General features: G+C 45.6%; 1 protein-coding gene across 1 annotated transcript in view; it reads right to left on the bottom strand.

Annotated features, from left to right (window-relative positions):
- Window positions 1-26,192, bottom strand: part of LOC147023416 (solute carrier family 15 member 1-like) — a 113,370-nt gene that overhangs the window by 86,613 nt on the left and 565 nt on the right. The window contains exons 3-4 of the mRNA XM_085890338.1: window positions 20,106-20,193; window positions 4,275-4,416 (exon numbers count right to left, since the gene is read on the bottom strand). Coding sequence (XP_085746464.1) covers window positions 4,275-4,416; window positions 20,106-20,193 — 230 coding nt within the window. The remainder of the gene's footprint in view (window positions 1-4,274; window positions 4,417-20,105; window positions 20,194-26,192) is intronic.

Genomic DNA, 26,192 nt, shown 5'->3' on the forward strand with positions numbered 1-26,192 from the left:
CAAGCTTTTTGAATTCTGTTTGCGGGAATGGAACAGGGCATTAGCAGAGATGAATTACCGCACATATGATGCATCACTAGAGCCTGGTGTTGGCGCAGTGGTTAGTGTATACTGGGCCGGTGTATACCCCGGTTAAAATAGGTGTACCATATCCCTGTGTCGTAAGAGGCGACCAGGGTTGCGTCAGGAAGGGCATCCGGCGTAAAACATGTGCCAAATCACTATGTGGATCATAATGGATGATCCGCTGTGGCGACCCCTAACGGGAGCAGCCGAAAGAAGAAGAAGAAGATGATGCATCACTATGACGTCATATCAATTTTATGACGTCATTCCTATTTTTTGTTTCACAACCCAGAGTTTTCATCCGATCTTCGTGAAACTTGCCATGTATATGCAGAAAGCCCACGCGCAGGCAGGAACCATCTCCGATTTTGGAAATTCTTCCAAGAAAAAAAGTTGCTAAAAGAAATCGCCTATACCATTATCTCCGAAACTAGGCAAGCTGTTTGAATTTTGTTTGCGGGAATCAAGCGTGTATTAGCACAGATAATTTATCACAAACCTGATACATCACAATGACGTCATATTCGTTTTTATGACGTCATCATGAAGAGGACGAGGATCTTAGCTCATTTGAGTTTGTTAAAAATAATAAAAGTAATTGAGCTAAACCAGCAACGTCTGTGGATTCATCGAGTTGAATGGCGAATCTCTTACCTCAAAGACGTTGAGCAAGTTGCTCTTCTATATCGAGTGACATGAATTGAATGTGACGACAAACTGTATTATTTGAAATTGGAATGGAGCAAAGTTGTTTTTTACTGCTTCGGAGCTCAATAAACATTTACACACACACAGAGGATCACAGAGGATCACAATATCTTCCCCAACTGTGGGTTTTTATCAAGACTTTGCAATCCTCAGTGAAGGCAGGAAATATGCTTTCAAACCACGATTCAGTACTGTCATTTTACACATTGAAATCTCCTGACGGCAAAGTACCTGTTTATTTGTTGAAAAAAAACACTCAAAGTGGCTTCTATTCACATTCCGGATGCTTTGTAGATAAATGGCGATACAATTTCGATGGGTTTAAGTGCTTAATTTGACAATACCTCCTGACAAATAATGCACTGTGGCTTTGGTTTATCCTCGGATCCAGTAAATGCAAATCCTAATGCTAAATATTTTGGATTATATTTCTGACACGGAGGCTTTCTTTTCTTTCAAGGTGGCTGATGAGATTCCTCGATTCCCGTCATAGGCCCAGGCTGGTCTCCACTAGTACTCGCTCATAAAATAAATCTCTCCATTTTGCAATGCACTCACTGCTCACAGAGTTGAACATTTCTTTAAATTTTATTGATTTTATTTCATAAAATACACTCCGGAAATACGAAGAAGAGTTATGTGGGATGCAACACGAAAGTAGGAAATGATTGCACAGTGAACAGGGTGTGACGTAACACTGGTGGGCTGTGATAGACATCATTGTTGAACACAAACGGAAAGTTAATATTATATCCTATTCGGTTAAAATATTTGTTTTGAATACTCCGCTTAGAATTGCATCAAAAGCGAGCAATTATAGAACAGTACTGTATTAAACAATATATATATATATATATATATATATATATATATATATATATATATATATATATATTAAACAATACATACATACATATATATGACGGAAGTCGAGGAGGTAAATTGAATGACCTGCGAAGACAGAGAGTTAACATGTACTTTGAAAAAAAAATTTTGGAAGTAATTTACTGCCGTTTACTCATGGATGACAAATGTTCCACGGACCCATCGGTTGGGAATAAATGTAATAGAGTATTAGATATGTGGATGACACAACTCAGATCAAAGATTATGTTTCTCTCCAAAATCAAAGAAGAAAGCAAAACAGCAGTCTTATACATCAATACCAGCAAGTGATAAAGTAATGATAATTGGTGAAGAAAAAGTAACTCTTGACAAAATAGAAAATCTTTATAATCGTGGGGCAACTTAGCATAACAATTGTGCATTTTGTGAGGAAAGCACCAAATTTGGCACACTAGTAGCCTATCATATTGTGAACAGATTTGAAAATTGGGCCATCTCAAAATTTTTGATGGCAGTGCAAAATGGCTGCCACAGCCATCAGTGGCTGAATTTGAGATGGCTCAATATCCAAATCTGTTCGTAACATATTAGGCTACTAGTGTGCCATATTTAGTGCTTTCCTCACAAAATGCACAATTGTTATGCTATATTTAGCTAAGTTTCCCCACTATAAATAGTAGAGAGCTTCAACCTTTTCGGAGCTTTGGTCACTAATGATGGAAGTTGTTAAAACGAAATTACATGGCATCTAGGAATGTGATGAATGGCAGTGTCTTGAACAAGATCTGGTATAATCGAACATCAGAAAACACACAAAAGTCTGCCTCGTCAAAGCTCTCATATTTCCCATCACAACGTATTTATCTGAATGCCGGAATATAACCAAAATAGATTGGCCATGTCTGGAGGGTTTTGAGAATTGGTGCTGCAGAAGAGTGCTAAGGATGTGGTCGACAGAGAAGAGAAGCAACATCAGTGTGAAAGAACAACTTGGTGTTAATTTACTTAGCAGTGTCCAAAGTCATTCGCGATTGTATTTTTGGCACATTTGCCGGAGAGATGGAAAAAAATTGGAAAAAAATTGAATATTGTGTAGAGTATATAGCAAAAGCGGGAAGGAGCATCCAAGAGACAGATTATTGGACTAAATCAAGCAACTGAGTGGAACCAATCGAATGAACTGTCTCAACGCTTCTCTAGATCGTGGAAGCCAAAATAACATCGTGAGAATCACTTGATCTCAGACGTGAGAAAATGGAAATCATCATCATCAAATATAAGAGAACTTTCAGATCCAGTAATAATTTAGTATGACCTCCTGTAACAAGGGATGGAATAACAGTCAACCACAGTGAGTGGACTTGTGTCACATATAGACGAGACCAGATGAGGAAGGCAGATTATCCCATCCCTAAGGTTGTTAATGAGCCTGCTTGATTTTACTGGCAATCCATTAGTGGCGTGGCAATTCTCCAACAACTAACTAACAACTTCCAAAAGCTTGGAATCCAAATCCCTAATTCTATTGCTTTCAGCTGGATTTGAAGTCACAACCTCTGGGATGCCAATCTCATGGCCTCACCAATAAGTCATCAGTTTTATCATCTTAACATTGTTCAGCTTTCTGGGCTCCAAAGAGCTTAAAGATCCCCAGTAAATGCACTGAACACCAATTTGCAAGGCCGATAAACTGTCACGTATTGTGGGAGCTTTGGAACCCGATCTTCGAGAGGCTTCTGCCAAGTGCTATTCATTATTTTAATGCAACCCTTTCTTCTGATGTGAGAACACAGGTGAATCAGGGATCACAGAGTCAAACAGATGCTGAATCCTTTCTAGTACATCTTAATGCACTGAACAACCACTTTATACTACTTTGCTGCCCCATTCATACTCCCATGGTACTTATCTCCGTAACTCGTAACACATTGAATATGTCGATGTTTCATAAGGGGTTCAAACCATCAAGTGGAATCATCTGCTTGCAGCAATTCCACTATAAGGTTGATGTGTCAGGTTATTCCATCGTAGTTGGAACAGATACATGCTGTTGCTGTCTGCTTACACAGGACTAATCAAATGATTATGTGTGTCTGACACTCACCACAGGCAGAACCCCATCAGGATGCGTCAAGCAGAGGTGGGGCTGGCCTCTGGGTTAACCACCATTAAGCAAGATTTCCCTGAGAGTCAATATCCAAGTTGCATTTCAATAACTTGTGGAAATCTCTCCGTTTTCTAGCAATGGCAATGCTTCATTGTCAATTGCCGATCAATCCTGGAAGGTATCGCTAAAGTCCTCTGGCTTCATAGCAAATTTTTGAAACCCTAATGGGTAATTGAAAATTTTACATAAAGCTTAAAATAGTGGGGGATGGTTAATTTTAAGAGAATAGAACACTGCCTAAAGGAAAGAGAGGGGGAAGGATAGGGGAGAGATAGAGAGGTGAGTTTGTGAGAAAACGGACACGGTAAGGAAAAAGCATAAAGAAAGGAGAAGGGGATAAAATTCTGATATTTTTGTGTCTGTAGATCGTTTCTGAAGTTGACTTCAACTTGTAGTGCTATTTCTTAATTGCGATGAAGGATAACTTAAATGTGTTTGGAATCATTTCAGTATAAAATACAGTCTTTCTGGTCATGCGATGACTTACTTGAACTTCCCCAGCCATGAATCGGCAATGATTGCACCCAGAATTGGAGTGAAGTAGCACAGGCTCACAAAAGCATGGTATATTGCTGTCGAGAGATTTTCATCCCAGTGTAGGAAGTTTTTAAAGTAGATGACGAGCACAGCTACGGGAGAGGAGGGTGGGTTCAAGAACATTGAAAGGAAAAAGTATGAGGAAGAGGGTGGGAGGGGAGAGATGGGAATATGAAAGGACAATGAGAGATAGAAGTGAAGGAAAAGTAGGTGGAGAATTAGTCAGATGTCCTGTTACGCTGTAGATGTGCATCTGAACATAATTCTGAAATAACGCTCAACAATTTAAACTCACACTAAGACCAACATTTAAGTAAAATTTTACAACAGTTCTGATTCTGATGCACCAAATCAACGTCGGTGCTGCCAAAGTCGGTGCTTGGCAATGGTAACACTGGGTGGTTTACCATCGACTTCCCAGCAGGAATTTGTAATTTGTGGAGGGTGTAAATTTGGATTTTGTAAATTTGGCTGGAGTGCCAGCGATACCTCGCCTACTCTTTGCCAAGGACAGCCACCAACTAATGCCAGCAAATAGGAAGCGCAGTTTAACGACTATCCGACGGATGGCACACACATTGACCAATCACCCTGCTTGTGAAACACCGGGATGACAGTTTATAACCTGGCCGAGATTCAAACCCAGGCTACACCGTTGAGAGTCAAGTGTGCTTAACTTTCGGGCCTAGGCCATCCTGCCAGCCATATCACATCAGGGATCCATAGTTCGATATTAAATTCATAATTGTGTTCAATCAGATTACCGTTCATCTCATAACAGACAGGGGAAATGTGCTGTGGATGTTTAGCAGATTCTCTCCTCTTTGTGATGTCCCACCTTGTTGAAATCCCCCTGTTCTTCAAAAAAAAAAAATTCAAAAAAATTTCTCACTTTCTCTCTCAAACCTCTCTTACCCTGTACTTTCCTAAAAACCTCCTCTTCATTAATCCATTTAAATCCCTCCAATCATCAATCCATTTCAGTCCTTTTTCCTAACAAGGAGCTTTGGTCACTTCTGATGGAAGTTGTTAAAACGAAATTACATGGCGTCTAGGAATGTGATGAATGGCAGTGTCTTGAACAAGATCTGCTGTAATCGAACATCTGAAAACACATGAAAGTCTGCCTCGTCAAAGCTCTCATATTTCCCATCGCAACGTATTGCCTATTGGTAGGGTTAATTGCCTAATTTCAATATACCTAAGTACCCACGTCGTCTAACTACCGGGGAAAACCACACTCTCGACGGACCTCGGGCGGAACGGGCCGTTTGCCGAGCCCGATCCAGGTGTAAACCGAGCGGGGATTACCAAGATCCGTCGGTCCAAATGAACAATTTACGGCACACAGCCTCCCAAATTCTCAATGCGCACCGTGCTGGCTCAATGGGAGAAACGACAGGCAACGAACTGGAACATTTAACAGATATTTATTTACAACAGGGAGGGAGACAGAGCAGGGTTATCCGAATAAAATAAATGCAACTTACAATGAACGAAAAGCACTTAACAATTATACTTAACAGATTGGCGCCACACACAGACACACACACCCAAAAACAAATTTACCCTTTAGTCCGGTGGTTGGGCCAGGGAACCTTGCAATGTTTGGTAACATTCATGTTTTCAATTTTTTTGATAGATCTTAGGGTCGAGATGAAATTTAGGCTGAGTGGCCACTTGTCACTGTCTTGGCTTTTTCAGAATCCAAGATGGCCACCATATACAATCAAACTATAACTTCGGCTGCAACTCCTGTTCTAAGTACAGTAACATGATGAAATTGGTGTCTAACTATATGTTTTAGTTACCAAGGAAGTGGATTATGATGTTATTGGATAATTTGGTAGCCATCTTGATGGCATAAATCCAATATGGCCACCAAAATTACCTGTAAAAATGCCAAAATCACACGCAATCTTATGTAATCGGTTGTAAATGCAGTTGAGTTAAGTTTCTGTACATATGTGTGCTTTGTGAAGTATAGACATGTATATTATGATTATGAAGTCATTCGCAAATTTATAAGCAATATTTATTTTGATAGCAATATCGATTTCAAGCAAAATATAAAAACAAAATGTAATTAGAATCGGACAATATTTATTGTATAATTCTCTCAGACATGACATTCACGTGACTCAAAAGTCGACATACATTTAAAGTATATGATACTCCCATTAATAATATTGATAATAATGATAATAATAATACAATAATTTGGCAGCTGTACATTGCTCAATGTTTCAACGCTATGTCAATACAAATTGTACTATAAAAAATTAAGCAAAATTAACACCCCACTGGACAAAATATCTTGTATCTCGGAACTATTCATCGTCCTCATCCTCGACATCCATTGCTCGGTCATTTGTCTCATCGCTGTCATCAGGGATGTCGGCATGATCTGTTGCACTCTCATTGATGTTGAATGGATTGGAACAGGCAGTACCACCACCGCAGGTGCAGAACATTGTGCACGGAAGTTGGCGCCCCATACATCCACATCTCCCACCTCTACATGCTTGCTCAGATGTGCAGCCACATCTGACCAGCTTCAGAATGTGCTCCGGGGCATAGGGTACCCCGTCCTCCATATTCCGAGGGAAGAGACACTTGTTAGTGTCATCAGCTTCCCATTCGTGTTCCACTGCAGCGAGAGTTGGTGGATCCCCACTCAGGGCACTGTACCAGTGAGCGACTTGATGGTGTGCTCTTCGAACGTTCTGCTCAAACGCTTCTGTAGTTGGGGACAAACTACACAGCTTAGGTGCTGCTGTTGATTTTCCAGTCTTCTGTGCCCATAGTTTCTGGCGGATCTTGGTCATCGAAGAGGTGGGAGTTGTAATGCCATAGCACGCACCAATGAAAGCTGTTGCTTGTTCGGTGACTTCAACGATATTTGCCAAGGGTTTACCAAGTTGATCCAGAGAGTAGCCTTTTCGAGCGGCCGCGATTGCTATTGTTTTCCCAATTCCATAAGTCGCAGCAACTGAATCACAACCAGTCAAAGCATGAAGCGCTAAGAGCTCGGGTACGATTGCTGAATGTTTAAGAGCGGTTTCCTTCACGTCAATGCAAGACTGACCAATGATTGGAGACTGCATAGTTATTGAAGACTGGAGCTTCTCGCTCAAGTAATAGTACACAAGTAACGCAAACACATCCGTGTCATCACACACCACCCGCACCCGTGATTCTGGATGGTATTTTGCCAAATGGATGGCCTGTTGTGTCAGGAGGATGTCAGCTTCTTCATGTGTTGATGCTAGGTCTAGACGAGGCGACTTATGACCCTTCGATACCTGCGTAGGTGTGTCGTTTTCCCCAGTAACCACCAACTGGTGGTCCTATGTCGCATGCTGCAGGAAGTTGTCATCACTCAGGATTGATTCGCAAATCAGTGTGGTGAGTTGTTTTTTATTGGCTGAGTTCTTAAGTACTGCGTCCCAAGCCGGCAGTGGAGTTTTCCGTTCGAGCTGATGGACCCGGGTAGCGCTGGCTCGAGCTGATCTGGTGCTGCTTTTTGTAGAGTAGTCATAATAACGATCAAAACACAGGTGGACATCAGCTTCAAGCAGTCGCGCGTTGACCCAGACCTTGAACACCGAAATGAACGTGTCAACGGTTCCTTGGGATGGCCATTCTAATGTCCACAAAAGAGCGGAAACATCAATCACCATAGATGTTGGCCTTGTGATAAGGCGTTGTGAAACTTCGACTTGGAGGTTCTTTTTCAGTGTGGATTTTCCCGTTGCCACTCGCATCTGGCCATCAGCTTGGAACATCGAGGGCGGATATGCAGTTCGCTCTGTGGAGAGGACTTGTTCCAGATCGAGATCGCGCTCGCTCACGAGGAGGCCAATCACCCGAGTGTATATAGCCTCTTGATCCATGACGGGATTATCATCGATTGTTAGACGTTTCTTCTTTGCGGCGAAGGTTGTCACCTGTTTTGCGAGTGAGCTGTAAAAGCCCTCTGGCCATAATGCTTCGAACTGGATCAGCTGATCAGCTCCAATCTCCACTGCCTTGTCAACATTAACATTCCGTTGAGCTAGTTGACTATTTGAGATGTTGAGCAGACATCCTGCATCGTGGGTAGCTGGATTCAATGGGTCAATGCATGACTCTAGAGTAGCCTTCAATGATTTACGATCATTGCCATCTCGACGAATGCGACTGGTAGATTCCTCCTTGTGGTTAAGCTGTACCTTCTCGTCAGCTCCAGACATCTTCTTAAGGTCACCAGTCAGGGTCATGGTCGCATCCATACTGTACACCCATGTCGCTATCGTTTGAGGATTTTCTGTGTTGCCAATGATGCCACCCGGCCCATGCCCCTTCCTCATCCAGTTCATTTCAATAAACATGTCGCTCCACTGTCCGTTTTAGACACCAGCAGTGTGGTGTAGTGACTGCTGTCCTCTGCAGAACTTGTCCAGAATATCTGGTCCCAACCAAGTCATGGAGCGTACGTAGTAGAGGCCATACCTTGCATAGTTGTACTTGTGGGCTGCGAACATGTATGGCAGCATTGATTCTGCTGTTTTGATGTGGAGTGGCCAGCCAGTCGCCTTCATGCATCGCCCGACAAAACATCATCATTAGAAATGTGGGTTTGATGACGTTGTACACCCACAGCTTTGTGGTACGACTTTGAGTGGCGATCTCATCAAGTAGTTTTTCCAAATCATCCATGCTGGTCAGGTGTAGATTCTCCCACACAAACACTGGTCGAAGCAGCTCCTCTGTGAGAAATCTCAGTGCCCGAACATTCTCTGGATATTTCTTTCCTTGCAACATCTTATCGACGGAGCCGAAGGACGTCATCAGAATCTCTTTCAGGCCGCTGTCTGCCATGAGAGTGCCAACGCAACCCACGAAATCCATGAGGAAATGCATCCCACCAAGAATCACCACCATGTTGGTGAGCAGATCTGGTTGATGAAATGTGATGTCAACGGCGATCTTATATATGGCCTGATCGCAGGTGAGAACGAGAATATCCTGGTTGGATGCTCGGGTGACTTCGAATCCTCGGGTGATGGAAGTTAGGACAGTAGTTGGGTCCCCTGGCTTCATGTTTATGAGTGGAAGATATACCACAGCTGTCTTGGGTGCTGGGGTCATTCCTGACTCACGGCAGTGACGTGTATTGTACCCGTTGTACTCAGGAGTGTTTGCTTCAAAGAGCACGTCTTTGATGAAGTTAAAGTCTAAATCTTTGGCTCTGCCAATTGAGATTGTTGTGGCTTGTACAAAGTCGTCTGACATGGCAAATCGGTTTGTAGCAGCAAATCCCGTATACTCAACGACTCGTGTCTCCCATGGGATAGGGTTCTTCATTTCTTCTTTCGTTAGGCGAGGGATCGATGTATCCAAACCTTCAAGGTGGTCAAGTTCGGTCTTCCACTGAGCTGCCAGCATTGCCATGTAATGACATTCGAGGCGGCAGTTTTGGGAACTGATCACAGCATCAATGTTATCAATGATGATTTGCACAAGTCCACCCAGTCTGGCATCTCTGAGTCTGGCTAACTGCTGTGCTTTTGATGATTGAACACCCGCTGACCTTCTGAATCGTCGAACCGCATCGGAGGAACAAGAAACATTATACTTGTACAGTTCTGTGATGATCATCTTATGGTCACCAAGAAGTACACCTATGGCTATCTGTAATGGTGTCGGTTGAGACGTTACCACTGAGCTCACGATATTACCCACCATGATGGATTGTAGTGAATTGTGGAAAGTAGGCTTGATAGTTGATAGTAGTTTCACCAACGTCTCACTAATACACTCTGAGGCTGATTCTCGATCAATGTGCTTAGTGTAGGATTTGAAGTCATCCTTAGCTGCCTTGGTCTCCTTCATGATCTGCTTGCCAACTTTCCGGATACATTCATCCATGTCGCCATTCTGATCATCATCCACAAGCCTGAGATTTGTGGTAACATGCTTCCTGAACACTAGTAACATTGCCACTCCAGGGGAATGTAATGCCAACATATCTTCAGCGAAATGTTGGATGACGTTCTCAACAAGGACACGTCTGGACATGACAGATCCACCCTTGTCTGCGTATACTGCTTCAACATCGAGCGAATTCCAAACTTTTGAGCGATCATAACCGACTACTTTGACAGTTTCAGCGAAAGCTTGGTCATCAGCAGTACCTTTGCTATTGATCGTGGTAGTTCTCTGAGCATCACAATGGAAACTCATATTGCAACGGCAGTGATACATTGCATCTGCAGCGTGCAAATCTGATGGTGCTCCGATGATATGGTCACGGACTATTCTACCCAGTTCATCTCCACGTTTATCACAAAGGTCAAGTAGGTACTGCTTGTACGTCTCCCCATCAGCCATCTTGTCTGTGGTTACTCTCGACGCAGGGACTCTGTACTGTTGTGGCACCTTGGGATCATACTCATTCAGTAATATGCAAGGAGTTATGTCATGGCAGAACAAACAGTGCTTCTGAAAGTCAAAAACATCACCACCGGTACTCGAATGCAATCGCTTGGAACCAGCGTTGGAGTCATCATCTGTCTCTTCCTCTGGCATACGCTTGGCCAATTTATTGAGAGTGGAAGGAGATACATATTTGGATACACAATTTTTGTGACATCTAACAGTAGATGATCCATCAGATAGTTCTTTTCGTAGTCTGATATCATCTTGCCGAAGATTACTAGCTTCCAATATTGTGCTGATTCGTGAAGACTGCATCAACTTCCCAACCCCACAGTTGTAAACTGTCTTTAAGAAGCATTCCTCGGCATCCTTGCTGTCTCCTGCTTCAGCCATATCATTACTCACATCAGAACCTACAACAAAAACAAAGATCGTTAAAAGTTATCGATATATTGGTGTATTTCACATTGGAAGCACCATGATATTTACGTCTTGAGTAGGTGGCTTCTAAACGGCATCATTACTTCACAATCAGATTATATAACATGTCAAGCACATGTGTAACCAGCAGGATCATTGTTCAACTGCATTCACAATCGATTATGTTAGTTTTTAGTGTGATTTCTTTGTGATTTTGGCATTTTCAGGTATTTTTGGTGGCCATATTGAATTTGTGCTACCAAGATGGCCAGCAAATGACCCAATAACATCATAATCCACTTCCTTGGTCTCTAAAACATAGATTTAGACACCAATATCATCCTTTTGCTGTACTTGGAACAGGATTTACAACCTAATTTATATTTTGATTGTATTTGGTGGCCTCTCTTGGATTCTGCAAAAGCCAAGGCAGTAACAAGTGGCCACTCACCCTAAAATTGATCTCGACACCAATATCTATCAAAATAAGCCAAAAAACGATTGTTACCAAACATTGCAAGGTTCACTAGAAATATGCTGCTCTGCCACCGGACTATTGGCCTGCTCTGGCCGACTACTTCGGTGCCCGGGGTGCCCTCGACTCAATACTCACCTTTCAACTGGTCCATGGATTCCTGCACCCTTCAAAAAGGTTTCGAGCCTTCTTCCCACACCAACAACAAAACGACCTCCTTTTGGTAACTTTGACTAACCCACTAACTAACATTACACTGACCCCAGGGTTCCTTGGGTCGGATTCACTCCTCCCTCCCACCCCCCCCCCCATCATTCATTACCTTCGCATTCTGCGAAAGGTTATGTTTTGGTCGGCGTGTATTTATTTATTTAATTAATTATTTATTTATTTGTAATCTTGTGATTCGTATAACTCAAAAAGTATTAAACCAAATTGCATGAAATTTGGTGGGATGATTGGTTATTATCCAGGAAGCATTCGATTAGATTTTGGGATCGTTCTGGTCAAAGGTCAAGGTCAAGGTCACGAAAAGGTCAAAATCGTCTTTTTACGATAACACGGTCAATTTTTATTCAATTTGCATGCAACTAACACCAAAATGTTCAGAATTCAACGCCTCATCTTGTGATATGCAATATGACACAATGACGCCCATACTCTTGTTACCGGTTAGGGGTCAAAGGTCAGGGGGGTTGAAAAATTTTGAAAAATCACGACCTTGAAAAATATGCGTTTTTTGTCATAACGCGGTCAATTCTTGTCCGCTTTACATGAACCCAGCACCAAAATGTTCAGAATTTAATGCCCAATCTTGTGACACAATGACGTCATAACACATGTCACCGGTTGGGGTAAAATATCGGGAGGGGGGGTCACGCCCTTGAAAAATATGCGGTTTTCGGCATAACTCAATCAATTCTTATTCGATTTGCATGAAACCAGCATCAAACGAGATTACCTTCTCTGGTTGAAACGTTGTATTCACCGAGCTTGCGAGTGAAGACTCGCCAAAACGACGTGAGTTGATTGTTGTTTAGTCCGTAGCCCCCGAAAGTCGGGGGGGTCATGACATTATAGATATGTGGTTTGTGTCATAAGACCATTCATATGAAACCAGTTCCCCACACTAATACCAAGAACAAAAAAAGTAGTGGCGGCGAAGGTATGCGCTCTATGAGTACCCGTTCTCGTTCGCACCATGCATTCCACATTCACTCCATACACACACTCAGGCCCGCTGACCCAAACTCATTCACCACACATTTTTCATTTTCCAATTGACTCACATCACTCAACACTGCCATTCTGCTAACTAAATTCCCCTAACTAACTCGTGCTCCCTTTTATTCCTTATATGAATGCACGTTCCTTTTAACTCTACGTCGCTAATCTACGTCCCCACTACACATTCCATGTCCGTCCGTGTCTCCCAAAATCCATTCTAATTCTAATCTAAATTCCCACTAACTTGTTCCACGGGCCCCATGAGGCCGGACTATCTATGCTAAACCCTTCCCACTAACTCGTGCTCCTTTACCCGGGCGAGGATGCTTACCACATCCTGGCCGGGCCGTGTACTCGTAGCAAGGCCCCTCGAACCTTGCACCTCCAGGGCGGCGATATGCGACTTGCTCGTTCGTCCCTTCCGTCAGACGATACCCGGGGCCTTGTCGTCGCCCTGCACATCGCAACAAGCGCTCGCTTTCGGGGAATTCCCCACGTGGGTCAACGTGCGCTGTTTACCTGGCCTTAGTGCCGCAAGATCCCCGGTGACGTCACTCGCACAGCGAGCCTGCGCGGCTCGCCGGGCAGGCCAGCCCGAGCGTTTCATTCCGTGGACCCGCTCCGTGCGTTCCGCGAACAGAACACGCGGCATGCAGCACGTGATGCCCCGCACATGGGAACGTGCATGTTCCAAATTCATCCGACACTCGCCTACATTTTAACCGTCCACGAGTTTGTCTTGTCCCAAACGCGGAACGTTTCCGCACCGGATTCCCTCCACGCAGACGCACGGGTGAGGGCCGTTCACAAAATGCTGAACGGGCCTTGCACGCGGCGTCGCGCAGGACCGGCGCGGTTACCGAAATAGCTCCACTACTTGGCTCGCTACTCGTGTTTCCTGTCTGGATCCGTCCGTCATCCATTTCCATACACGCACTTACGCACGCCATGTTACTCGCACCATTCACACACCTAGACACACACTCCGGGACAATCATATCGGGGATTCGTGTTACTACAAGGGGTCCCGAGGCCTCTGACCCCCCCCCCCAACTCTGCATAGACCCGTTCACATCATGCACCCGCTCGACCTCGCATGGCCCGACTGGACTTACCTGGTCGCAGTCCACTTCAAGGGAGCATACCCTCCACCTCTGTTCCTGAGGGAGGTTAATCTGATGCTCGCACCGGGTCACTAAACATTCCCCATGCTCGACCTCATTGTCCCCTCCTATCTCTACCTGTGTGTGCTCCTGTTTACTTTCATGCAATTCGTCATCTTTCTGTTCTATTTCGTGCATCTCATTTATTTTCTGCATCTCCGTCACCACCTTTAATTTTTCCGTCGTCCCCTCGTGTCCGAGTTTATTAATTTCCCTCCTAATTGTCATGGCGTCGCTCGTCCCCTTGACCTTACCCGTCTCCATTACGGACCGAATACATTCTGCACTCCCCCTTGGTTCGGTCATTCCGCCACGTGGTGCCGCCAGTATGCCTTCCACCTCCTTCATACTCGCCTGCAAATTCAACCCCATGCTCTGCATTTCACCCCTCAGTGTTTGCATATTTGCATCCATTTTGTTTTGCAGATCCTGCGTATTCCATTGCGCATTCGCATCCATTTCTTGTGCTACTTGCGCATTTGCGTCCATTTTTTTGCATCAACGCCTCCAACATCTGTCTCATGTCAAATGACGAAGCCGATCCGCCATGATGGTGTGCGTAACCGGTAGAAATTTGGGGGGGGGGGGAACTTTGATGGAGGTGAGGGGGGTTCTACACCGCCACCCCCGCGCCCATTACTACCTCTGAGTTTGGTTGCGGGGGCCCGTCTTCTTGCATGGGGGTGTCCTGGGCCACTGGTTCCTCCAAGCTTACTTCTAAACCCACCTGAGCCAGCTCATCTTGGCTCGCCATGATGCGTATTCAGAATCATTTAAACACTCGCAATTTGGAGGGAACGGGGGTTTTTGCTCTGTACACCCCTGATCCGAATCCCGTTAATTTTGTGGAGGCGGAGGAGTTTGAACCCCGCTCCTGAACACCAATTTGTTGTGGGCCGGGGTTCGGTGGCGATAAACGACCACCAGGGGGAGCAGTAGGGTCATCTCCACTGAACACCCCGGAATTTAGGTCGTGACTCTCGGATAAGTCCGAAAGGTCACGGGTCCCTTTGCGGACCGTGGTCGCCAATATTTTGACGGCATGGGGTCGGGTTAATTGCCTAATTTCAATATACCTAAGTACCCATGTCGTCTAACTACCAGGGAAAACCACACCCTTGATTGACCTCGGGCGGAACGGGCCGTTAACCGAGCCCGATCCAGGTGTAAACCGAGCCGGGATTACCAAGATCCGTCGGTCCAAATGAACAATTTACGGCACACAGCCTCCCTAATTCTCAATGCGCACCATGCTGAATCAATGCGAGAAACGACAGGCAACGAACTGGAACATTTAACAGATATTTATTTACAATAGGGAGGGAGACAGAGCGGAGATATCCGAATAAAAGAAATGCAATTTACAATGAATGAAAAGCACTTAACAATTCTACTTAACAGACTGGCGCCACACACAGACACACACACCCAAAAATAAATGGACCCCGTGGGTCTTTATTCGGCCCTCTCGCCGAGGAGGATAATTCAGCTGGGGGACAGAGCCTGGCCGGGTACCTTCCTGCCTCGTGCGGTCACACCGGACTCCAACCCGCCACGGTGGGACTCGAACCCATGTCCCGAAATTCTCGGGCCCATGACCCTGGCTGCTCAGCCACCACCACCACGAGGAGCCACCACAAAGGATCGCAGACCACGACTGAGACCAAGCCACCATGACAGACCAAAAGCAATCGGCCACGATGACTGCAGCACTCTGGTCCTGACAACCACCCTACTCTTTCTCTTCTCCGGCCACTCGTCTCCTGATTGGACGAGGGGTTGTCGGGCGGCCAGTGGCCTCCCCTCATTGGTCGGGACTTCTGAGGTAATGAGCCTTCTGATTGGACAAGGGGTTGTCGGGCGACCAGTGACTTCCCCTCATTGGTCGGGGCTTCTGAGGTAATGAGCCTCCTGATTGGACGAGGGGTGCGCTCTTGCCCTCGTGGGTGGAGTCGGCTCTGAGGCGATGATGCGAAGAACGAAGGAGATTTGCTGGCGATGTAAAAAACCTGACTATAAAAGAAACCCGCAGTGTACAAATGAAATTAACCCATTAGACAGAAGGATGGGGCCCTGACTATGAACACATACTTATTGAAATAACTAAACTGCGGGGGCTCTGACTGTTTGTGTGCTAATGGCTGCCAGATTCGTAACAATATGTGTGAATATATATATATATATATATGTATATCTTCTTCTTCTTCTTTCGGCTGCTCCCGTTAGGGGTCGCCACAGCGGATCATCCGTATGATCCGCATAGTGATTTGGCACATGTTTTACGCCGGATGCCCTTCCTGACACAACCCTGGTCGCCTCTTATGACACAGGGATACGGTACACCTATTTTAATCGGGGTATACACCGGCCCAGTACACTGGTACTCATTTCGCCGACCTCGGAAGGATGACAGGCTGAGTCAACCCCCTGGTGTATTAATTCAGTGGCCCAACGGAGCTTGAACTCAGGACCTTTTGGATCCCAAGCCGCTGCCCTAACCACTGCGCCAACACACCAGGCTTCATATATATATATATATATATATATATATATATATATATATATATATATATATATATATATATATATATATATATATATATATATATATATATATATATATATATATATATAGTTGCGAATTCGCGCTCGCCGGCGTGCGCACGGCCACGTAACTCGAATCGCGGCACATTGCCTACCGGACGGACAATTCTGTCATGAGCCTCTCGGACCAACGCCGGGAGCTAGTCACGGGTGGGGGTTTAACCCCACCACTACTGTGCGAATTGCCCACCCACGCAGGATAGGGATGCTCGCCAAATTCGATCTACCTAAGTACCTACGCGAGTGGTCGACCGGGCGATCGTACCTCGCCGCAGGTCAACTCCAGACACGAGCCGCTTGGGCGGCCCGTTCCGTACTATCGGGATAACCGAGCGGTGTTATCGTCGACCTGGACGGTTCAGATTAATTACCGGGATCTTGCACCCGCCACGTACCCTTTACGTGAAGCAGGATGGAGAGTCAATGGAGAAAAGACAAAGCGAAACGGGCACAGTTCAACAAGCAAGCATTTTATTACGCGACACATGGAAAGCACGTATATACAGCCATACACAAAAAGCAAATGCAAGAAGAAAAGCAGTCAAAACCGACTATACGCGTACACACGGCAACACTTATACAGTTGTACTTTACGAGACATGGCGCCACAAGAACCATATAATACAAAAACCCCGAAAAGAAACTGGTGACATCCCCTTGGGCCATCGAGTCCCTCTCCCACGTCCGTCGGCGTGGTCGCGCCTGGCCGCGACTCCGATCCCTGGCGTGGTAGGCGAGTCTTCTCCGGCGTGCCTTGCGCCGGCACGTGTTGGCCGCTCGACGCCACGGACGGGGTTTCCGGCGCTATCTTAGCGCGGATAGAAAGGGGGGGGGGGAACGTGGTTGCTCGAGGTCATGGTGTGGGGAATGGCAGACGCTCCATCCCGCCGGCGGGGTCTCGGGACCGCACCCCAGAAGACCAGGCCAGCGGCCACCACGCAGAGGAGACGAAGACGAAGAGAGCAAGAGCCAGAGAGAGAAAAAGACGAAGTTAGCAAGAGCACCAAAAGCGCTCCGCCCGTGTCTGACTTTAGTAGCCCGGGGCTCCGCCCTTCACTCCGCCCCCGATTTCGGCTCCACCCTCCTTCGAGAGGATTCTCGAAGAGGGGCGTTCCCTCTCCCCGACCGCCTCACGCTGGTCATCCACCAATCGGCGGCGAGCTGTCCTTCCTCCTTCCTTCACACGAAGCGCGGGTAAAAATGGCGGGAAACACAGGCGGGAAAACCCGCGCGTCCTCGCAGTTCCCTCCTTGGCGCCTTTTTTTGCCATTCATTTGAAATAAAAGATAGAGAAAGAAAAACGACTGACTCAAAGTGTCGCAGCCCGGATGGATCACATAAATTCCCTCAATACAACGGGTTTGGGCTAACGACACATGTACCTATGAAGATACCTCACCTGAGGGCCCTTTATGGTGTAATGCGAATTTCCACAGCCGTAACAATATACAGTATACATATATGTATATATACAGTATATATTGTTGCGAATTCGTGCCCGCCGGCATGCGATCGACCGCGTGTTGCCAAAAGCGGCCGCCTCGCTCACCGGAATGGACAATTCAGTCGTGACCCTCCGGGAACTACCGCCCGGAGCCGGTCACGGGTGGGGGCTTAACCTCACCACGATCGTGCCAATTGCCCACACGTGCAGGATAGGGTTGCTCGCCAAATTCGACCTACCTAAGTACCTGCGCGAGTGGTCGACCGGGCGATCGTACCTCGCCGCAGGTCGACTTCGGACACGAACCCCTTAAGTGGTTCGTTCCGTGCTGCAGAGATAACCGAGCGGAGTTATCGTCGTCCTCGACGGTTAGGATTATTTACCGGGCATTTTAAACCCACTATCAATCCCTTACGTGATGCAAGATGGAGATTTCAATCAGGGGAGAAAAGACGCAACGAAACAGGGAACAGTTCACACAATGCACATTTAATGCGCGTAAACGAAAAGCACGTATTTACAGTTGCAGCAACAATCAATCATTCACATATACAGTCAAGCAAGGAACAAAAGCAAGAATGGACGCAGAATTACAACCGAATATTATTATTTACACAAGCACACTTATACAGCTCTAAACTTGACGGACTGGCGCCACACACACACATTTACACAAAACCCCAAAGAAAAGAAAGTCGTGACTTCCCTGGGCGCCGTCGAGTCCCCCTCCCGCGACCTCAGCATGGTCGCGCCTGGTTCCAATCTCCCATGCGGCCGGCGAACCCTCTCCGGCACTCCTCGTCTGGACGCGTAGGCTCGCGCCCCACAGCCGGCTCTGCCGCGTCTCATGTCTGCGCCTCCCGCGTGGCAGGCCGCTCGCTAAGCCGCGAGCGCAGGACCAAGATGACAGGAGACTCAGCAATGACGAGCGAAGAGAGAGAAGAGAAGAGGAAGAGAGAGGAGAGAGCGCACCCCGCCCGTGTCCATCTTTTATGGAGCGGGGCTCCGCCCTTCAACAGCGCGGGGCTCTGCCCGTCGCTCCACCCCGTTCTCGGCTCCACCTCCCTTCGAGGCGTTTTGAGAAGCCTCTCGAAATGGGGCATGCCCTCACTCCGACCGCCTCACGCTGCGCATCCACCAATCGGGAGGGAGCCGCCGCACCCTCCCCTTCACACCGAGCATGGTGGGGGGATTCAGGCGGAAGCATCAGGCAGGGAAAACCCCACAGGCTCCACAAGTGCTTTTGTTCTTGCACGCACCTGCACGGTGCTCGTTGAATGGCGAGTGGCGAAGATGTGGTAGCGTAGTTGTGGAAGGTGGTGTCGTGTAGTGAATGGCGTGATCGTGAGATGTTGGTTGTGGCGATGTTCGTTGTTGTTTTTGCACCAAATTAACTATAGTCAAAGAAGAACGGCTAACTGAAGCGTCGCAGCCCGGATGAATCACACATATTCCCTCTATACAACGGGTTTGGGCTAACTACACATGAACTTACCGATATACCTCACCTGAGGACTCTTTATGGTGTAATGCGAATTTCCACAACCGTAACAATATATATATATATATATATATATATATATATATATATATATATATATATATATATATATATATATATATATTTACATGTGTGAGGGTATATAAAACATCGGATATGGTGCACTGCACTTTAATGCCACCAGGAAAGGTTTTTTTCTAATGCATGAGAGGATGCAGTGAGAATGATTGTGAGTGTACCCATACTCCAGATGCAGAAATGAAAAATTTGGATAACCTATACAACATGAAGCTTGTGGAGTACTGCATGAAGACCATATTCATAAAATTGATCAGGACAGTAACCTTATGCATCAGCTGCCACTTCGTTGAGCTTTGAGATTGGCTGTTTTCAAATTGTTGAAAATAATGCATGCTTTTCATTCTGCATTGTTTCAGTCGGTAAAATAAAGTTTCTCTATAATTACTATAACATGCAATTTACAACCATTATTATAGAATTTTTAAGTTTGGCATCTGTCACACCTTTCATGCCATAGTAGGAAAATCGTTCGCAGAATTCGTTCACAACGATGAAGGCATTGCTGATGGGATAGCCAGTTCCACAAAATGTCTGCAATAACAAAAGATTTTAACATTTTTTCACACAGGGCCTTGATATGAAGAACTTCAGACCTTGAATTTGGATCTTCACATTATTATTTTCGATCGACCACATATATGCATTGTTTTTGTTAATCATTGTTGATGACACAGTTGTCGATCATACTTTTCAATTTATTGGTCGGGAGAATATTCTCTATTTACATGCAGTGCAGTACAAAGTGCTCAAACCTCAGGGACTTGGACTTGAGTAGCATTTTATAACCAACAGCTTTTTTTTTCTCCACAAAATGATGATTGAAGATTTGATTCCACTGTGGACTTTGACCTTGCAGAAATTAGGGATTTTGATAAACTAATTCCTACTCGACATTCAGAGTAGATGGAACTGTTTCTGCACACTTTTCAGTCTCAGCATCATTGCTGGGAGTGTTTCCTGGAATATCTTACAAAGTCTTTGATGGCATCATAACATCTGAGCAAAGACAACAGTCTATGCAAGAATGTAAAAATTGAAATATAAATATGCATTTCATACTTTACATTGGCAATACAATACAAATAGGTAGCTCTTCAGCAAGATCTTGTGCATTGTAGTCCATAAAATTGATGTTCACCAGATCATTGTTTGTGGAGGTGACCCAGGGTCACATGGAATCAGCATTTTATTGTGAAACACACTCACAATCCACTTTGAACGATGCTTACTGTGTCCATAGTTTTACATGACAAAGTGCTATCAGACCTCAATTTATGGAATTCCAGCAGGGCGACCCGGCATTGCCCAGTGCTGTTCTAATCCTCATGGCATTTTGAAGAAATAAGTTTTTGCTTTTTTTATTTCCATTTTTTTTTTGGTGGGGGCCAAAACATTTCCCTGCACCCGTTAAGGAATGGGGTGAGGGATCATTTCCAACATGTATGGAGGACTCTGAGTGTCATCGTTAAACTGCACTGTGATCAATTTAACACCTCTCTAGTCAATCGCGATAATAGTGTTTTGCTGACTTTTTAAGACACTTAAACAATCGGCCACCATCTTATTCACATCAGTATATTTAGTAGGAACAAGATATTGGTTTAGCCATATATTTCTGTTTAACTGAATGTCTGTTATTTTTGAGATTCACAAAAACAGTATATGACTGGTAATATGACAGGACTCATGATATGGTCTTTGTATATAATGTCATAATTGTACTTTATCTGGAGAACATGCCCAGTAACCACTCCAATATCTTTAAGGAAGAACTGGATTAGCTGGTAAACCTAAAATGCCAGGATGGTCTTGAAAGATGGTGCTAATCCTGTGTTCATGAAAGATAGACCATATAGCCATTACGCATTGCAGCCATAGTTAGAGAAGGAAAACGATGGGAAAGTGATAGGACGGTTGACTCGGCTTTGTCGCAGGAGATTCTAATGATGTCGAAGACCTTGATTTCCACCTTCCACGGCATCAACCTGAGCAAGGTGTGAGGCAGGGACACCAGCTCAGAGGGGAGAGCAGTACTCCATCAAACTTGTAGATGAATGGGCTTGATGAAGGTCTTGTAGGTGGACAGGAGTTCTGGTGTGCCAAGGAAGGGTATATGATAGAGGATGCCCAGGCAGTGGCTGGCTTTGGAGGCTAACTTAAAAATGTGGTTTGCCAAAGAAAGAGTTTGAGTGACTAAACTTCTTCAAGAGGATTGTTAAGAAAGTCGATGGGAGAGTTTGCCAGACTGTCCTGTCAGAGAGAAATAGTGAGAGCGTGAGATTTGTCAGGATTGAAAGACATATTCCAAGTGTTTGATCAGCTTGTGATTTTGTCAAGGTCTGAAGAGAGGGAAGAGGCTGCAGTCTACCTGTCTGAAGGACGAGGGATGTTACAGAATGTATAGGGTAGAGGCATCAGCTAATAAAAAGGATTTTCCAGAGAGTCAGGAGAGATCATTGATGAAGATCAGGAATAGGACTGGGCCCAGAAGACTGCCTTGGGGGCACACCAGCCTTGACAGGGAGAGATTAGTCAAGCGAGTGGCACATGTTAGCTACGAGAGTAGAGGAAGTCAGTAAGTCATGTGTGGAGTTGGCCTTGGATGCCATTGGCAAACAGTTTGAAGAGCAAGGCAGGATGACAGACTATCAAAAGCATGAGATATGTCCAAAGTGACGGCCCTGATCTAATGTCTGACATCGAGTGAGTCCCTCCATCCATTGTTGGGTGAGTAGAAGCAGTATGTCCAAGGGGGAGTGATGTGGTGTGAAACCATATTGGTGAAATATGATGAGGTTGTTGGAGAAAATGAAGGATTTCGTATCAACTGCGATGATGGATTCCATGACCTTGCTTATGATTGGAAGCAAGTTGATAGGTCTGTTGTTAAGTGGATCAGTTTGTACATTTTATGTAATGCTGAGATGTTGGCAAATTTCCAAGCAGATGAAAGATGACCTAGCACAAACAATAGGGTGAAAAGGGCAGAGAGTAGATGTGAAAGAGCAGCAGAGTAGGTTTTTAGGATATGTGAGCTGAATGCCATCCGGTCCAGTTGCAGAGTCAAGAGTCATGGGTTGAAAGAACCTTCTCCAACTTTGCAGGTGCAAAAGACAGTGTCCAGGAGCAGTTGGGTATGACAGGGATGGATGGATACCAAGAGTGAGGGGTTGTAGACACAATATTTAGAAGCAAATACAGAATTGAGGCATTCACCTTCTCACAAGCAGAGTCGGCTGTGGTGCTATTTGAAGTGAGGGAAGGGATAGAGGGGGAGCGTACACCAGAGACAGACTTAACAAGGTACCAACAGGTTTTAGAGGAGGGAAAGAGGTTTTAAAGTTCAATCTTTAGATTGGACATATGATTGTTTTCTGACTCTTCTGAAGATGGACACACTTGTTGTAGGTTTGGTAAAATGATCTGAGATTTTCTTCAGTCGGGTTTGCTTTCCAGAAAGAGAACGCAAGTTGTTTCAGACCAACTGCCTCACCTCAGGATTCAGTGTACCATGGGTGTGAAGACAGGTAGGATAACTGAAGACTATATGGGATGGACCTGTGCATAAGAGAGCAGGCTTTTATTGAAGAATTCCCAGGCTGAGTTAATATCAGGGGTGGTAGATATAGGAGACAAGTCCTGAAGCATGATGGCTGTTTGCCGTCACTGCCAATCTGCCTGAGTGAACTGCCTGACTCACCGGCACTGAAGGGGCTCTCTGAGTATAGCCAGAGAGATGTTGACTCTCACAAGGAGATGATCATATGAACCAATCAAAGCAGAGGAAAAGCAAGAGATATTTGCGGAGGAGTTTGTCATCACAAAGTCTTGAGAAGGGAGGATTTGCCACTGAGAGAAATCTGGCTGGGAAGGTTCACAGATTGAGTCAGTCCCATGGAATTGCAGAAGTCCTTTGCTGAATTGCCATGGCTGGTGAAAGAGATACCAACACCCAGTCAATTGTTATGGTGATAATTGAAATCACCACATATGAGGAAGAGAGAGTTGGGATGAGTGGTTAAAACTTGTTCCATGTCTGAGAAAGAGGTAAAGATGGAGTCATCACTGTTTGGAGGATGGATGGTACAACACACAGACAAACAAGAGGTGGGAGTGTAGGGGATGTCGCAGGCATGGTACTCCTGGAGTTGGGAGGCAAAAGAGCAGTTCACGGACAATGGGAAATGGAATTCCTGAGAAACTGCAATTCCTCCACCTGCAGAGGTTTCAGGCCCATCAAACTAGAGGAGACGGTAGCCAGGAAGAGACACAAAGGAATCGATGACTCACTGTGGGAGGAAGGATTCTGTTAAGCAGATCATGTCTGCTTAAGCAGATAATGCTATCAGCAGCCACCTGGATTGAGAGATCTGTCAGGTTGGAGTGGAAACCTCAGATGTTGTCTACACAGTTAGGGACAATGGACAAGGTGCGTTTGGCAGAGTGACGGAGGGGGGTGGGGAAATGAGTAGAGGGGGTGAAGGGATTTGGAGAGGGGTTGAGGAGGCATGGAGAGGGGTGGGGGCAGAGAATTGACATAGGGTGGGGCAAAGGGGAAGCTGATATGGGTGGGTGGAGAGGAAAGCTGAGAGGGGGTGGGGTAAGGATGACACCAGCACAGGTCACACTACGGAGTAGCTAGGTTGGGTTGGGTTAGGAGTTGTTATTGGAGGTACAAAAGATCAAGGGAAGGTGTGGGTGGTGACAGGAGATGGTGGTGTACCACCAATGTGAGGTTCTGGAGGGAAAAGTGTGATTAAAAAGACTCAGCAAGGTAATTCCACAAAGGGAGAAAAGAAAAGCAAAAGAGTTGAGATAGGCTGATTTTGGAAGTACAAAAAGGAGGGAGGTTTAAAAAGGATGCATGTGTCCTGGAGGAGCTGGGGAAGGTTGGGAGTTCAGCCAGCAGAGGGATCAAGACAAGTGGAAGGAGAGGGTGGTAAAACAAAACAAAAAAACCAGAGGCAACTAACCTATCTGCAATGTGAGAGGGTCAGACCTTGTGCTTCTGCCTCATCAAAGGAGATGCTCATAATATGAAGAGCTTAAGATCTTAGAGAATTCCATGGAGATAGATGTGAAATGGCATCACTCAGCAGAGAGTGACGGTGCTGCCCTATGTCTGTCAGTGAGATGGGGGCACTGTGTGACACAATGTTGAGTCATCGGCCAAAATGTAGAGATTTTCCAGAGGATGTGAGAGGTAAATTATTGATATGATAAACAAGAGTAGGACCAAGCTATTACCTTGAAGCACTCCAGACTTTATTTGGAGAATAAAGTTTATTTGAGTTAATGTGAGTTGAGTCACTTACGAGGACTGAAGTTGAGTGGATATTTTATGAAAGCATTCAAGTTGAGTGGATTACAGTGCCTGTCAGTTGACCTGTGTGAACAGCCAGATTATGCTGAATTGAGGTTCCCGTTGAACAATAGTCAGAGAGATATGGGCTTTGCCAAGAGCACGACTCCTCTGACCATCTTCTTATTAAAGCCCACATCTCATTGACATGAACTGTTTGTGTGGCCAGGCAAGGAGAGGAGACACAGGTGTGACCAGGCAAGGAGAGGAGACACAGGTGTGGGCAGGCAAGGAGAGGAGACACAGGTGTGGGCAGGTAAGGAGAGGAGACAGGTGTGGGCAGGCAAGGAGAGGAGACACAGGTGTGACCAGGCAAGGAGAGGAGACACAGGTGTGGGCAGGCAAGGAGAGGAGACACAGGTGTGGGCAGGCAAGGAGAGGAGACACAGGTGTGGGCAGGCAAGGAGAGGAGACACAGGTGTGACCAGGCAAGGAGAGGAGACACAGGTGTGGGCAGGCAAGGAGAGGAGACACAGGTGTGACCAGGCAAGGAGAGGAGACACAGGTGTGGGCAGGCAAGGAGAGGAGACACAGGTGTGACCAGGCAAGGAGAGGAGACACAGGTGTGGGCAGGCAAGGAGAGGAGACACAGGTGTGACCAGGCAAGGAGAGGAGACACAGGTGTGGGCAGGCAAGGAGAGGAGACACAGGTGTGACCAGGCAAGGAGAGGAGACACAGGTGTGGGCAGGCAAGGAGAGGAGACACAGGTGTGACCAGGCAAGGAGAGGAGACACAGGTGTGGGCAGGCAAGGAGAGGAGACACAGGTGTGACCAGGCAAGGAGAGGAGACACAGGTGTGGGCAGGCAAGGAGAGGAGACACAGGTGTGGGCAGGCAAGGAGACAAAACCCACTGTTCATGATCTAATGATGGGTGCTATAACTTTGATTTGCAAATTTTGGAGAAGAGTAATAATCATTTATAAGAAACAACAATGCATTGCTTTTGTGAAAACGGACTTCCTTTTGTTTGAGTTTGTAAGCACGAGTAGAGTAGCAAGGTGCGTCCCGCAAGGCCCAATTTCTGCCACATATGCCTCGTTTCATTTTTGAGGTTGTGGCATCATCACAGATTACACCACGAATAAATAAATAAATACATACATACATACATACATACATACATACATACATACATACATACATACATACATACATAAATAAATAAA

This window comes from Eptatretus burgeri, chromosome 7 (assembly GCF_056783735.1).
Source record: "Eptatretus burgeri isolate ZD-2024b chromosome 7, Ebu_testis_v1, whole genome shotgun sequence".
NCBI lineage: Eukaryota > Metazoa > Chordata > Myxini > Myxiniformes > Myxinidae > Eptatretus > Eptatretus burgeri.